The following is a 14,695-nucleotide window of genomic DNA, read 5'->3' as shown; positions in this document are numbered from 1 at the left end:
CCTGCGATTGGTTAGTCTATGACGCCCTCACAGACGTGTACTTCCGGTTTGGCCGGAAAACAAGAGTGGAAGTCTTGTAAAGTCAATGTAAATGTAAAGATAGCCAAACAAACGCTCTAATTCTTGTTTGAGGCGCTTCGTAGGAACAAAGACGAATACGTCGAAATGGTAAGTAAGCCTTCCTTTCATCTCTCGTCGCTGACGAATCCGTCCGAATGAACTGCGGCTCTTTACCGTGAAACTAGCCGCCGTTCCCGACAACAACACGGCCAAACCCCGCACTGTCATCATGCAATTTAACGCTAGCAAACCGCCATCTTTTCTTTCTTCTAGGACAACGTTTTGTTGTTCCTAACAAGTTTGCTTTCCCCCCCTTTCAGTTTCCCTTTCAGGTCTTTGACCACCCGATGTCCCGTGGCTTCCAGAACCGCTTTTCCACACAGTACCGATGCTACTCGGTGTCCATGTTGGCCGGTCCGAACGACCGTTCCGACGTCGAGAAAGGAGGCAAAAGTAAGCCGCTTACCATTCATGTCATGTGTTAATCAGAACAGTGATCCATTGTTGTTTCTTCAACTCTCCCCCCACAAAAACAAATGTCGTCTCGACATCAGTATATTCCAAATATCTTCCCCTTGTTGGTTGTTATGCTGAACAGTCTAGCGAATTTGTCACTTCACATCCTCTTCTGTGAGCTGATACTCAGAAAACTCCAGACGGCAAGGGCCACAGTTCAAATATAATCCACAACTCGTACGGTCCATGTTCACTGGATGGAAACTGTAATCACAGTCCGTAACAGTCCATGTTCGCATAAAACATGTCACCCTTGTAGGTTCAAGCCTGTTGGAGTCCATACATAAAGGGTGGTTTAGGGTACCCTAACACTGTCACTCTGGAGACCAGTGAGTATCGTGTGCAAGCACATACGCTGGACTAAGCTTGGGTCATACTGGAGTCCTGATTCTGATTCTCAAGATGCAAACAATACCTTCTGCCTAAGAACTAAGACTCGCATTAAGACACTTTGAGGAGTCTCTTTGATATGCTGTACTTCTGAAGCTAACTGCACATAGAGGTCGGTAGCACTCCTCTCCTGAAAATGAGCACGTAGGATGCATTTGAGTGTAGGAAGAGTGAGGTTCGTTTTTTTCTTCCAAGTAATGACGTAGCTGCAAACTGGGGGAGATCGCTCTGATAACTGCATCCATAATTTCCACATCTAGGTAACCCCTATTCAGTCCATTTTCAATTTGATGAACAAGGCTGGAGAATGTCAGCTTGTCCCTCTGGCCTGTTTCACCTATTTGACCAGCAATTTTGAAGTCCTTGCGCCAGTATGAGCTTGGCTGGGGCTGGGGATGAACTGGTTTAGCAAAGGAAAATGTGCAGTGTTGCCTTGGCATACGAGCTTGACGAGATTTTTTCCCCCTGCTGTTGACTTGCGAGCAAAAAAGAACAAAACCAAATTTTGCTACATGATAACAGCATGTCCAGGTCACTTCACAAAATGTTTTGACAATTAACTAAACTTTCACAACAGTCGTTGCTGTTTTAAAGTGATTTAAAGACTCGATGGATTGAAAAACAAAAACAGTCATCATCCTACGTGAGTAATTGTTTACGCCCACAGAGCAAGAGATGCAGCTTTAAAATATTAAAAACAGTATTTGCCCAAAAGCAAACACTAGTCCATCTTTAATGTGGTTCATAGAAATGCTTTTATGTCAGGTATCAAAGATGGCATCTCGAAATTAAACCTTTGACAACAATTTGTCAAGCAATCTTTATTAGTATTCAACATGACGCGAGGCTAACCCAAATAAATAAATTCTACGTTACTACAATCCGAGCCTTACAATCAGGATGACTTTAACTCGTCTATTTATATTTGTTTTCTCTCAGTCATAATGCCACCTTCAGCACTGGACCAGCTCAGTAAGTGTTAAACCAACTTTTGACATTTCTAACATCTATAAAAGATACATCCAGACCGTTGCCGTTCATCGCTCACCCCATCTCGCCCACTTGAACAGGCAGACTTAATATCACCTATCCGATGCTGTTCAAGCTGACCAACAAGAACTCCGACCGAATGACTCATTGTGGCGTTCTGGAGTTTGTGGCGGACGAGGGAATTTGCTACCTGCCGCACTGGGTGAGTGACGTACGCAAAAACGCAGCGAGGTGCGGAAGTCTGCCTCGCAAGACCACCTTCCGATCTTTGGGTTGTTCCTCAGATGATGCAGAACCTGCTTCTGGAGGAAGGTGGCCTAGTCCAGGTTGAGAGTGTCAACTTGATGGTGGCAACCTACTCCAAATTCCAGCCGCAGAGTCCTGACTTTTTGGACATAACAAACCCCAAGGCAGTGTAAGGGGTTTTCAAGTGATTCTTTTCACTCTAGTGGAATTGAATTTTTTTTAACTATAGTCGTAACTCTACTTACGAAATTAATTGGTTCCAGAACTTTTTTCGTAAGTAGAGCAGTACTTTATATATAAATTCTCTAATTTGTTCCACGGTCCTCACACAACTGCCAACTAAATCCTTTAAAATTGGTCAGTGTCCCAATTTTAAATGAAAGATGTGGAGAAACACACAAAAATGAGAGAACATTCTAAGAAAATTAGTTATTAATGTTTTAAAATGAATAACAAGCATGAAATTGTTCCCTCCGTGGCCGTCATAATGGAAGACATGATGCCAGAAGGCGGCAAGAGCCCGTGCTACCAGGGCTGAAATCCGTCCACTTTGTAGTACATTTTAGACTTTTACGGGTGCCCTGTGTTTGTGTGAAAATATGTGCCGCGTTGCATTTGTATGGTTTTTAATCAATTTATATAATAATAGGAATTGCAATCACTAATAAGGGGAGCATTTAGCCGTGGTAAACGGGTATGTAAGAGAGAATCTTGAAACGTGGATAGTGGTTGTTGTGAAACAGCCAATGAGAGCCCATTAGAGGGTAGCGAGATTCTAAAGTGACAATCAATTCATCCGCAACAATATTTTCAAAATAAAATAACGGATTAAAAAATGCATTTCCTTTTTGGGGGATTTTGTAACTTGGATCTTTTTCGTATCTCGAGTCACTCATTTGCATATAACATTTTCGTAACCTGAAATTTTTGTACCGTATTTTGCCTTTTTAGTCTGGAGAATGCATTGAGAAACTTTGCCTGCTTGACCACTGGTGATGTCATTGCCATCAACTATAATGAAAAGGTACACAAATCCATGCCTATGGAGTAGTTTAATTGTTTTTCAGCTAAAAACAAAGGATTTTTTAATTTATTTATTCTAAATAAATCCCCCTAGATTTATGAGCTGCGAGTAATGGAGACCAAACCGGACAAAGCGGTATCCATCATCGAGTGTGATATGAATGTAAGCGTGATTCCACAGCGTATAATTAATGTATGCTTTCTGCACCACTTGTAATTACTTTGATTGTTTGCCGTCAATCCCAGGTGGATTTTGACGCTCCCTTGGGTTACAAAGAACCTGAACGGCGCTGTCACAACCAGGAAGAACCGACCGTATGCACCAAATTGGAATTTGTCTGCTTTTATGTTTATAACCGCACAACAAAATGTTGTTTTGATCTTTTTAGGAGGAGGAGGCTGACCCCAGCACTTATGCCGATATGGACACGCGCTTCAGAGTGAGTCAATTCAACTTCACATTTTGATACTCTGCCTTCTTAAAGTATGTCAATATTAAAACGATATTATGTCTAGTAAACAGCTTGAATCAAGACAACCGCAGGCTTATTTTATTTCTTTAGACTGTATCATTTCATCTTTGACTTGGTTGTATGACTGTATATTTCTAGCGGTGTACTAGGCAACCCTAATATTAACAATGTGTGTTATGCCTAGGCTTTCACTGGCTCTGGCAATCGCTTGGATGGCAAGACAAAAGGCATCGAACCCAGCCCTGCTCCTCTCGGCCCCAGCGATTTTATACGGTTTGAGTTTGATTTATTTAATAAAGAGACAATACATATTAATAATCAAAAGCGAGTATCCCAGATTGTCCACTCTTCCACGTGACATCAGTAAAACCCATTCTTAAATGCACCTGCACAAAAATGGCTGTGCTCGAAAGCTGCTTTACTTAAAATATTTTTTTCGATCTTAAAATAGGCCCATACCGAATGTACTTGTAGTCTGTTTCTTTTAAATTCTGCTAATGGAGATCTAACTAAATTAGCCCTGTACGATATAACGATATATATGGACAATACGGGCGGCCATTCGTCCGGGAGCAATGCATGCGATACCATTGAAAATAACAACACATATAATCAAATCAGACAAACATTTTTTTTCCAATATCAATATAAATATTAATTTTATACTGATTATGCTAACTAAAGATATTAGATTAGTTATTAGTTAGATATTGATACGTTTAACTTTTGTGTGGCAGCTCAGTTTAATAATGTTTTGTATTGTATAATTGTTTTCACCATAGAAGCAAAAATGTATATATGATTTAAAATGCTGCCAATCGTTTGGGAGCAATGCATGCAATACCATTAAAAATAACAACACATATAATCCACCAGACAAACTTTTCCAATATCAATAAAAATATTAATTCATTACGGATATTATACTAACTAAATGTACAACAGTATTAAGTCACTAGGATTAGTGGATATTAGGTTAGTTAGTAGTTAGATATTTATACCTTTAACTCATGTGGCAGCTCGGTTTAGTAATGTTTTGTATTGTTGTATCATTTTTTTCACCATAGAATCAAAAATGTATTACATCGTGATATAATCTGGCCAATATCATGATAGACTTTTTCTATATTGCACAGCACGAATCGTCGTCAACTGCACTGAAACATGAAAAATCACTGTGTCCAATTTAACACGACTGGAATTCTTGTAATTGTTTCATTGCAGAGGTATCCCCAACTACGATTTCAAAGTTGGCACGCTCACGTTTATCCGAAACTCAAGGCCACTGCCGAGGAGAATGGCTGAGGATGTAGGTCGCGTTTGTTGCTGTGTTACCGTGATTGTACATTTAAGGTTTGTTTGATTTTTTTCCTTTTCAGGATGACTCCTTGAACAGATTCATCGCCTTCTCTGGAGAAGGACAATCGTTACGCAAGAAGGGCAGAAAACCGTGATGTGTTCCAGCCAAGATGGTTCATACACACACACACGCACACCAACGACATGTATAGTCACCGACACTTGCAAAGTCAAATCTTTCTTTCAGGTGAATTGGGGTGCATCTTGGGCACTTTGAATTTGTGGCTGTGCTGTGGAAGTGGGCGGGGCTAGTACTTGGTTACAGCATGGGCAGACCCTCTTTTCTTATTTGGTTCCATTTGTAAAAATGCTGCTAGCGGAGATTTTTGTTCTCCCAAATGTGTTCGTATTTAGTTTGAATTTTAACCAATACGTGACAAAGATTGACCATGAAGCATCATTTGAATTGATTTGATTTGCCTCTAACTTGAAGTTTACATCTGCCTGCTATTTTCCTTTATTCTCCTGTATTGCAGTTCACTTAATACATATACTGCTACCCAGTTATGGCCCATTCTTATGATTATGGTTTTTAATAATTATACAAATAGTTTGCATTTCTGCTAAGTCATTTTAGGCATCTTCAAGTATTTTCTTTTCTTAATTTATAGATGAATAAACCATTATTAAGTGTTGTTTTTCCTTGTTAACTGCAACTTAGAAATGGTGGACGGGTTGGCCATCTGAGCCTGTCAATGGCATTGGAAGATAAGCATTTCTCTCAGTTTAAATGAATTGGACATCTATTACCAGCCATTGTTGTTAGTCCCTTAATCTTATTGTATTTCAGTTTTTGTTCATTTTAAATTTGCTTTAATGGTTTGTTTATTGTGTAACTGATGCTAATAATATTAAAATACATCATATTAAAAATTAGACCTGTCCACATATTCGGACATCTTATTTTGGGAGATGACACTTGTGTACAAAATATTGTGGTCTGCATCATTCACAATGTTATTTCCACGTAAGTGGTCGTTGAGCCTTCATATGATTTTTTTTAATTACTTTAGCTATTAAGGGGTTAACTCGACGACATTTATACTATGCGAATTGTGAAAGGCGTCAGGTTCAATTGAAATCGTAGCCTGTAATGTCCACTGTATTTACACAGAATTTATTTGCTTATACTAAAACATTTCACTCTAATTAGGCTTATAACGTTGTTACCTTCCTTCGGATAAGCTGAAAGTCAACACGTAATTATATTTTACACGTTTTAAGGCACTGTGATTCAAATTACACTAACTTATTTCCCAAGATGACCAAGTCAAATGAATTTCTAACAATGCAATATTATGTCTGGTACGAGATTTAAGCATGTGTAAAAAACGAGTGTACGTGAATCCGTCTGGAGTACCGCAGGTGGCTAGCAATGGAGAAATTTGAAGACCGAAAATGGAGGGTAAAATGCAAACTTGCGTATTTTAACCTAGAGTTATCAAACTTGTAATAATACTCAACATGTTCCGTACTAAAGCATTGCCTTATTTTAACGGTAAAGTGAAGTGACGTGCTAGTGCTGCTAGCATGTTAGCATTAGCCACACCAGGCAAGTGGGTTCCAAATTATTGAATTTTATGTTTGGAGATGATTATTTTACAAGCCTTACCCTTACCAGAAATGTCAAGGAAACTGAAGTATTTTTAATTACTTGGGCTATATTATATATACTATATATTCTTCAATGTTAAGGTCGTTGTTATGGAAATGCTATCCCTGAAACTGCTATTCCTTGAAACTTTTAAGGAAAACCAAATAAATAGAGATATTGGCTTTGTGTTACAGACACCAAGGGACTGCAGTGACTATTGGAGTGAATACAGACACTGCAAGAGCCTGTGGAATCGTTTCCATCACTTCTACTCTTATGGAACCTCTCCTTACTGTGGGCAGTGGAAAGAGGACTACTACAACTGTAAAGCATGTGAGAAGAACACGAGCACAGATGCAAAGGTGATCAAATTGCACACAAATCTCACGCCATCCTTTATTTCGGATTTATTGGATTGGATACAAGTCCTTTTTTTGTGTGGGAAGTGACCTTCAACCATTGAAAATCCATTCATTCATTTTTTGGAACCACTTTATCCTCACTAGGGTCGTGGGGGGTGCTGGAGCCTATCCCAGCCGACTTCAGGCCAGAGGCGGGAGACACCCTGAATTGATGGCCAGCCAATCAAATTGCACGTGGAGACGAACAACCATTCACACTCCTACCTAGGGGCAATTTAGATTGTCCAACCAGCCTACCAAGCATATTTTTGGAATGCGGGAGGAAACTGGAGTACCTGGAGAAAACCCACGCAGGGCCAGGGGAAATATGCAAACCTCACACAGGTGGACCGACCTGGATTTGAACCCAAGAACCCAGAACTGTGAGGCCGACGCGCTAACCACTCTTCCGACCCAAACGATTATGTATTTTGAAAAAGTTAGGAGATAATGGGATTTTAAATTGTAAAAAAAATCTGTAGGTAAACACAAATTGGGTTTCCTATCTACAGGAAGCATTGCAGAAAAGTGAAAGGGACCGAGTAGCAGAGCAGAAGAAGTTTCCCCCCGTGTGGGAGCTGAGACGAGAACCACCCTGTGACTGGCACATGCCTCTCAACCATGAAAAACCTCAGGAATCATGAACACTTGGGATGTGACACTGAAGAAATTAAGAGTACTGAACTTTATTCCTCACAAGGCTCCTCTATAATGTTGTTTTTCCGCCTTTTAGAAATTAAATTACAAATGAGATGATATCTGGCCAACCTCATTAAAGGGAATTAGCTTTTTTATGATTTAAAATGTCAAAGACAGGATTTTTTTTCTCCTATCCACACAAAAAAGGTTTCTTCTTGCTACTACAGTTCTACGACTACATACTTGTTTACGAAACAAGGGTGTGTCATGTTTTAAAGCCTGTTCAAATTTGGAAAATGTCTCAACTTTTTTATGGATAAGCCATGAAAGACCTTCCAATACACAAAGACTAAAATGCTGAATCAACAAAAAATAAGGAGAACATTTGGTATGGTTGTGGTAATGGTTAAAACTAATCTCATTTTCGGAACCGCTTTATCCTCATTAGGGTCACAGGGAGTGCTGGAGCCTATCCCAGCTGACTCCGGGCCAGAGGTGGGGGGGAAACCTGAATACATACTGTCTTCAAACAATGTTTTCAGATTTTTATTTGTCTCAAGACATGTCTTTTTTTCCCCATACATAAAAATGTGTGATCCAATAGTTGAACTCTGCTGCTGCCAAGTTTTTTTCTTCCCAATGTTAAGCGAAATGACAAGAAAATGCATACAATGCTCATCACTGCGTGTAGACTTTAGTGATGTCGTTGTACTTCCCGTCGGGTGCTTCGTATTTGGTCTTGGGCGGCGTGTAAGAGGGGCCTTCGTTAGAGAAGGGAAAGAGCAGTGGATCTGGTTTCAGCGCTGCCAGGTAAAGCTCCTCGGATTCTGCCTTGAGCTCATCCAGTGCCTCTTTCTGGGCTTCCAGGGCAAGCTGGATGGCCTGCATCTCAGCCAAGTGCTGCTCCTGCAAGAACAAATGTCACGTGTAGCCTACAAACTCAAGAGGAGTCAAAACGTGGTAGTTACATGTTTGTATCGACCCCACTCCTTCAGAAGCAGAGCTCGGCCTTCACTTTCGTCAAATTCCAGCCTGGGAGCGGAGCGGACCCTACGTAAAAACAACAAATTTGGTATTAGCAGCAGGAAAGTAAACGATGACACATTCCAAACAAGAAGCTGGTTGACAACAAATTGCACCTCGTCTCATCCAAACATTTGGTTGGCGTGATGAAGTCCTCAATAGGGATGAACTCTGCTGGAACCTTCTCTAACTTCTTCAGTTTCTTCTTCATCCTATCCCTCACCATCAGCTCTCTTCTTGGGTCCACTTTCTTCTTCTTTTTGGGCTCCGCACTGGAGGAGAGGACATAAAATAGTCAACAAAAACTACTTGGGAGATTGAGATTAATAACCAGAAATGGTTGAACACGCGCACAGTGTAAAAGTGTAAATCCAACCTGAGGGCAGCAGACGTCTTTATTGTCATCACTGCAGTAATCCGAGAACTGAGACCACCACAATTTTGTGATGATACAATCCTAAAGAGCCACACAAAAGGGAAAACATTGGTTGAATAACCTTCAGAAGCTCCTGTGAGATGTGGCTTCCTAAACTTACCCCGACAGAGCGGAATGGCAGGATGAAATTCTACCAATCCAGCGGAACACAACCGAAGCCATAATTTTATAGGATATTAATGAACTCAGAACACACAACAAAGCTGTAAATAAAGAGTGAAATACAAATTTACGCGGACATCACCCCATCGGAGTAAGGAGCGGCGCTCATTGATGACGTGTGATACAGCTAGTTTAAATTTTTCTTGAGAACATTCGCCAATTTCATATATTAAAATATATATATTTTTCTTCTTCAATGTATTTGTTTTATTTTAGAACAAACATTAATTTGGGACGATTTCTAAGACTAATATATTTTTTACTCAGGACTTTGTGATTTCTTTGGTCGCCGTTACTGTCGAATCTACTGATGTGAGTGTAAAAGATAGTTCCCCTATTATTTGGGTAAAAGGTCGCATTGTGTGCATTTTTTTGTATTGAAGCGGTCATTCTCGAGGTTTACAGGAAAGATTCTGAGTGATTTGGAGTGTCTGTCACAATGTCGCTGCTTAGAGGTAAGTAAATTATATTTTCCACGGACGGGAGATGAAATCAAAGCTAAATTAGTGGATCCATGTGTCTTAATTTGGACGTAATATTGGCTATACTGTTGTTGGACAGTTTGCGTGGCAACAAAAAACATCATACACAGTTATTTTCGGTGTAAACAAACATAAGAAACGGGGAACTTAATACTAATAATGCCCTTTACTTCATCCTCGTTTGAATTGACTGTAAAGTTGGCGGTACCTTGCAAAAAGACTTAATGCACACCCTGTAGCTACAACAAATGCAATTATTAATTCATTGACAGCATTTGCCACAACGTTACATTTTTAACTCATTGGCTAATAAGACTTCTTAAACATTTTAACTAGGTGAACTAGTCATACCCGACGTCTATCACTGTCAATTGCATTTTGTGAAGGAAGCAGGTCAAAGGTCACACCACAGTTTTTTTTAAAATATTTTCATTGGATGTAATGGTGAAATGTGAAGGTATAATCTAGCACATAAGTGTTCAAAATTGTCCCAACCCTACCACCACCATCCTCCCACAATCATCTTGAGGGGCTGGCCACGGTACAGTATGTAATAAAAAAAGGTCAAAAGTCACAGTGGTCAGAAATATAACAATGCTTTGAATAGGTATGCTTAGGCGGGGTACGGTCTATCAGACTACTCCTGGTACGTCTCATTCACCTGAGTTATAAGTCGCACTAGCCAAAGAATGTACAATGAAAAGGAAAAAAAATATTTAAATTTGCTCTGGAGTAGAATTGATGTTTTTTGAGGGCAGTTTTTCATTGATAAGAAACCTAGAACAAACACATTAAAGTAATAGAAAATAGGGAAAACAGACAAAATAATCACTGGCAGGCCCAGCCCAACTGTAAAAAAAAAAAAAAAAAAGTGCACTTTATAGTCCGCAAAATATGGTAATCCTATTTATTTTATTTTATTTTTTGTCAAAGGAGTTTTTATTGTCGCTGCCAAGCGCACCCCTTTCGGCACCTACGGTGGCGTCCTGAAGGATCACAGTGCGACGGACCTGGCCGAGCATGCGGCCAAAGCGGCCCTGGCGGCAGGCGGCGTGGCCCCCGAGCTGGTGGACAGTGTCATCATGGGCAATGTTATGCAGGTGTTTAGGCCTCTCACATAATAACCAAAATGAAATGACATCTAGCTTCCATGTTTTTACGGGTTCATTCCAATTCTTCCAGAGCTCCGCAGACGCTCCCTACATCGCACGCCATGTTGGTCTGAGGTGCGGCGTCCCAATCCCGGTGCCCGCTCTCACTGTCAACAGACTGTGTGGATCTGGTTTCCAGTCTATCATCAATGGTGCTCAGGTGAGAGTGTTGTTGAGTCCGTATACTCCGCACACTTAATCATGCGCATTTACACTGTATTGAGAGATAATGCAAAATCTGCATTGTCCAATCTGTAATTAAAATAATAATAATAATGCTGCTGTAAAAAAAAAAAAAACACATGAGCACAACAACATTGTGTTTGCAGGAGATCTGTGTGAAGGATTCGGAGGTGGTCTTGTGCGGTGGGTCCGAAAGCATGAGCCAAGCTCCGTATGCTGTCCGCAACATCAGATTCGGGACAAAGTTTGGATTTGATCTCAAGGTTGGAGTTGTCTCGTCACATGTCGCCTCCACGCAAACTTTTGGTGTTTAAAGCCTTCTCATCCCTCCATTCACAGCTGGAGGATACTTTGTGGGCGGGGCTGACGGACATGCACGTAAAAATCCCCATGGGCATTACGGCAGAAAACCTGGCGGAGAAGTACAAAATCACACGAGAAGATTGCGACAACTACGCCTATCAGACGCAACAAAGGTGGAAAGCAGGTCGGTTTGCCACCTCACCAACACTCAAGTCAAACTCGACGAAACGGTTCGTTACAGTATTCCCTGCTTTGCATTTTAGCTGTAAATTGGCATTAAAACCAACAACTATACACAGGAAAAATTGGACTAGGACTATCATGTATCTATGTAACTACTGTATTTACTCGCATATTAGCCGCATTTGTCGGACAAAAAATGATAACTGTATCGAGGGTGCGGCTTATATGCGCATAAGAAGACGCCATGCACCAAACTGCAAAGTGACAAAGACGAAACGCCATAACGCAGGAAAAAAATAGAATTTTAAAGAATTAAAGATTTCTGATGAGAGCTTTATTTTCAATAATTAGCTATTAGGACTAAATCAAATCAAATATTGACTGTTTATCCATTTATATTTTTAATTGAACTCCAGTCATGTTTGTAGGACTTTTAAATTAGAAACAAAATAACCAATCAGAACTGAAAACAAGCATGACTACTACTTATTTATTATGTTGACTACTCATTTATTGATAATTATTTATTGATTATTCATCTGTTTTGTTTATTACTGCCCTTCCCTACTTATTTATTGATTATTTATGTATATATTGGTTAGTTATTTGTCTGTTCGTAGACTTTGTGGTGAAGATTTAAATCTCATTATACTTGTAAAATGACAATAAAAGCATTCAATTCAATATTATTCCAATGCATTATTGGACATGCATACTCCCAAAGGATGAAGATAATATTAAAACATGAGTAAACATTCATTTAATTCAACAGGGGAGGTACTTTTTAATCCCCGTGTATTGAAATACAATTAAGACAGCCCCCACCTTGTTAAAATTGTTTGGTAGAAGTAGTTAGTTTCCCTCAGTGGCAGTAGACGAGTTAAACTGTTGGACCAAAAGGATATTTTTAATGATTTTTTTTCCCTCAGCTCACGAGGGTGGCCACTACACAGCGGAAATTGCGCCAATAGAAGTGAAGTCAAAGAAAGGCAAAGTGTCCATGGCTCAGGATGAGCACCCTCGTCCTCAGACCACAATGGAACAGATGGCCAAACTGCCCACGGTCTTCAAGAAAGGAGGCACCGTTACCGCCGCCAACGCTTCGGTGAGTCTGTTGCCCGCAAACAAACGATCATTGACGTCGAGCACGTCATTTATTCAGCCCCGCTAAATCTGCGCCTCCTCAGGGAGTGTCCGATGGTGCCGCTGCATTGCTGATAGCCAGCGAAGACGCTCTAAATCAACATAAAATGACTCCGCTGGCTAGAATTGTGGCCTATCACGTGTCGGGCTGCGACCCGAGCATCATGGGAATTGGTCAGTGGTCCTCTCATGAAAAATACAGCCAAGCCTTTGTTTGAAACAGGGAAAGAAATTGAGCAAATAATGACATTTTGACTCTACAGGCCCCGTTCCAGCTATTACAGAAGCACTCAAAAAAGCTGGACTCGCACTCAGCGATATGGACTTGGTGGAGGTCAGTTACTGAGAATCACATACTTCTATTGGAAATTTGAAAGATTTGTTTCAATAGTGTCAATACAAATATAGAAATATGATAAAACATTTAGAAATGTTTGCATTATACCATAGATCAGGGGTAGGGAACCTATTGCTCGGGAGCCACATGTGGCTCTTTCGATGGGTGCATCTGGCTCTTCGCTAACCTGTGAGCTAAAATATGGAACCCGCTGGTGACAGAACTGAGATACTACGTCCAGTGCTGCTTTAGTCTTCTTTTTTTGCATTAGACTCTGCTAGAATGCATACTCTCATTGATTAGCAACTGCATAAGAATGTTGTCAAAAGTATTCTTTTTTTTCCACTTTAAAAGTGGTGAAATTACTAAAATAAAAGACACCCATTTACATGTATTTTGACTTTTAAATTCGGAGTATGGCTCTCAAGGAATAACATTAGAAAATATGAATTGTTTATGGCTCTCTTCGTCAAAAAGGTTCCCGACCCCTGCCATAGATGCAAAGATTGCGATCCAATTTCTGATCGGGGACATCCCTATATGGTTTTGATCAACGCTCCCTCCTCACAGGTGAACGAGGCCTTTGCCGCCCAATACCTGGCAGTGTCCAAGGCCCTCGGACTGGATCCCAAAAAAAGCAACGTCAGCGGCGGTGCCATCGCCATCGGGCATCCTCTGGGGGCGTCGGGGGCTCGCATCACCGCTCACCTGGTTCACGAGCTCAGGTAGCGTGCGCTGTCATCGGGGGTGTCATCCTCAGGCTTTGAATGATTCATTTGTTGTGTTTGGTGGCAGGCGACGAGGCGGAAAGTACGCCGTTGGATCGGCTTGCATCGGGGGCGGCCAAGGAATCGCCATTGTTCTTGAAAAGTGCTGAGCACACACACCGTACATGTTTGTAATCATACCGAAGCTGCTTGCGTTGTGACTCCACAGCTGGAATGACTGATTCCATGTTTTCTTTTGCGTTAACCAACCTCAGTCTATTTAAAAATGGTAATGTATTACACACGTTGCCTTACTTGAAACCTCGCGTGACTACAGTAACCGCCATGCTAAAATGACATAGTGTGTATGGTATACATTTGCCTTGCATTTTAGTCACTCCAATACTCTTTGACTTTAGTACAGATTGATTTTAATAAATGAAACTTTTGGAAAGCATTTTGGGGTTATTTTGGTTTAAAGATGTGGACTCAAATGTCACCCTTATTTTTATTTTTTAAATCGAGCAATTTGAGTGTTGCTCATTTTCTCACACATTGTTACAATGACAAAGAATCATTCATTCATTTTACCACTTATCTCCATTAGGGTTGGGGGGTGCTGTAGGCAGTAGGTTTAGGACACCCTGAATTGCATTTTTTTTAATTAAGTTGAATCAAGCAATATTTTCATGTACTCGTTTAGCATTAGTCATTGAATGGTGACTTTATATTCAACACCTAACTTTTAGTTTACTACAAAATATTAAAAAATTAAATACCACATTTAAGCAAGAAATTTGAGGATAGTGTAAAACAAAAATTGAACACAAGCCATAACTGCTATGAGGGAGGCCATAAAAACTCATTGATGTTTATTGTCAATATATTTTTAAT

General features: G+C 40.3%; 4 protein-coding genes across 5 annotated transcripts; 3 read left to right on the top strand and 1 right to left on the bottom strand.

Annotated features, from left to right (window-relative positions):
* On the top strand, nt 1–5,945 carry ufd1l (ubiquitin recognition factor in ER associated degradation 1). 2 transcript variants are annotated; one of them, XM_077601049.1, is made up of 13 exons: nt 1–168; nt 381–513; nt 1,906–1,938; nt 2,037–2,158; nt 2,241–2,371; nt 3,154–3,226; nt 3,320–3,388; nt 3,472–3,540; nt 3,615–3,665; nt 3,883–3,971; nt 4,923–5,007; nt 5,078–5,170; nt 5,245–5,945. In XM_077601049.1, the coding sequence occupies exons 1-12, from the start codon at nt 166–168 to the stop codon at nt 5,150–5,152; spliced, it is 933 nt and encodes a 310-aa protein (XP_077457175.1). In that variant the 5' UTR covers nt 1–165; the 3' UTR covers nt 5,153–5,170; nt 5,245–5,945. The 2 variants fall into 2 exon arrangements, with proteins under 2 accessions (XP_077457175.1, XP_077457174.1); XM_077601048.1 differs by having other exon boundaries at nt 5,078–5,945.
* Nucleotides 5,946–6,101: 156 nt separating this feature from the next.
* c5h22orf39 (chromosome 5 C22orf39 homolog) lies at nt 6,102–7,988 on the top strand. The gene is made up of 3 exons (XM_077601052.1): nt 6,102–6,462; nt 6,846–7,013; nt 7,565–7,988. Exons 1-3 carry the CDS (start codon nt 6,433–6,435, stop codon nt 7,694–7,696), a joined length of 330 nt encoding a protein of 109 aa, XP_077457178.1. The 5' UTR covers nt 6,102–6,432; the 3' UTR covers nt 7,697–7,988.
* Nucleotides 7,989–8,222: 234 nt separating this feature from the next.
* On the bottom strand, nt 8,223–9,452 carry mrpl40 (mitochondrial ribosomal protein L40). The gene is made up of 5 exons (XM_077601050.1): nt 9,251–9,452; nt 9,091–9,171; nt 8,831–8,986; nt 8,660–8,741; nt 8,223–8,597 (listed from the first exon to the last, which is right to left on the bottom strand). Exons 1-5 carry the CDS (start codon nt 9,310–9,312, stop codon nt 8,370–8,372), a joined length of 609 nt encoding a protein of 202 aa, XP_077457176.1. The 5' UTR covers nt 9,313–9,452; the 3' UTR covers nt 8,223–8,369.
* A 148-nt stretch (nt 9,453–9,600) lies between these two features.
* Nucleotides 9,601–14,258, top strand: acaa2 (acetyl-CoA acyltransferase 2). The gene is made up of 10 exons (XM_077601042.1): nt 9,601–9,767; nt 10,728–10,894; nt 10,977–11,105; nt 11,275–11,391; nt 11,468–11,615; nt 12,544–12,719; nt 12,802–12,931; nt 13,021–13,091; nt 13,665–13,819; nt 13,890–14,258. The coding sequence occupies exons 1-10, from the start codon at nt 9,752–9,754 to the stop codon at nt 13,969–13,971; spliced, it is 1,191 nt and encodes a 396-aa protein (XP_077457168.1). The 5' UTR covers nt 9,601–9,751; the 3' UTR covers nt 13,972–14,258.
* The last annotated feature ends 437 nt before the right edge of the window (nt 14,259–14,695 follow it).

This window comes from Stigmatopora argus, chromosome 5 (assembly GCF_051989625.1).
Source record: "Stigmatopora argus isolate UIUO_Sarg chromosome 5, RoL_Sarg_1.0, whole genome shotgun sequence".
Taxonomy (NCBI): Eukaryota; Metazoa; Chordata; class Actinopteri; order Syngnathiformes; family Syngnathidae; genus Stigmatopora; species Stigmatopora argus.
The sequence above is the reverse complement of the archived record's forward strand: the minus strand, read 5'-3'. Positions and strand labels throughout refer to the sequence as shown.

Coding starts and splice junctions, on each gene's coding strand:
- mrpl40 (XM_077601050.1), bottom strand. CDS start 9,312: ATGGCTTCGGTTGTGTTCCGCTGGATTGGTAGAATTTCATCCTGCCAT. Junction 9,172..9,250: donor TGCCATTCCGCTCTGTCGGG/GTAAGTTTAGGA, acceptor GTGGCTCTTTAG/GATTGTATCATCACAAAATT. Junction 8,987..9,090: donor AAGACGTCTGCTGCCCTCAG/GTTGGATTTACA, acceptor CCTCTCCTCCAG/TGCGGAGCCCAAAAAGAAGA.
- acaa2 (XM_077601042.1), top strand. Junction 11,392..11,467: donor AGTTTGGATTTGATCTCAAG/GTTGGAGTTGTC, acceptor CTCCATTCACAG/CTGGAGGATACTTTGTGGGC. Junction 13,820..13,889: donor CACCTGGTTCACGAGCTCAG/GTAGCGTGCGCT, acceptor GTTTGGTGGCAG/GCGACGAGGCGGAAAGTACG.
- c5h22orf39 (XM_077601052.1), top strand. CDS start 6,433: ATGGAGAAATTTGAAGACCGAAAATGGAGG. Junction 6,463..6,845: donor TTGAAGACCGAAAATGGAGG/GTAAAATGCAAA, acceptor TTTGTGTTACAG/ACACCAAGGGACTGCAGTGA. Junction 7,014..7,564: donor ACACGAGCACAGATGCAAAG/GTGATCAAATTG, acceptor TCCTATCTACAG/GAAGCATTGCAGAAAAGTGA.
- ufd1l (XM_077601049.1), top strand. Junction 1,939..2,036: donor TTCAGCACTGGACCAGCTCA/GTAAGTGTTAAA, acceptor CCACTTGAACAG/GCAGACTTAATATCACCTAT. Junction 3,389..3,471: donor TCATCGAGTGTGATATGAAT/GTAAGCGTGATT, acceptor CGTCAATCCCAG/GTGGATTTTGACGCTCCCTT.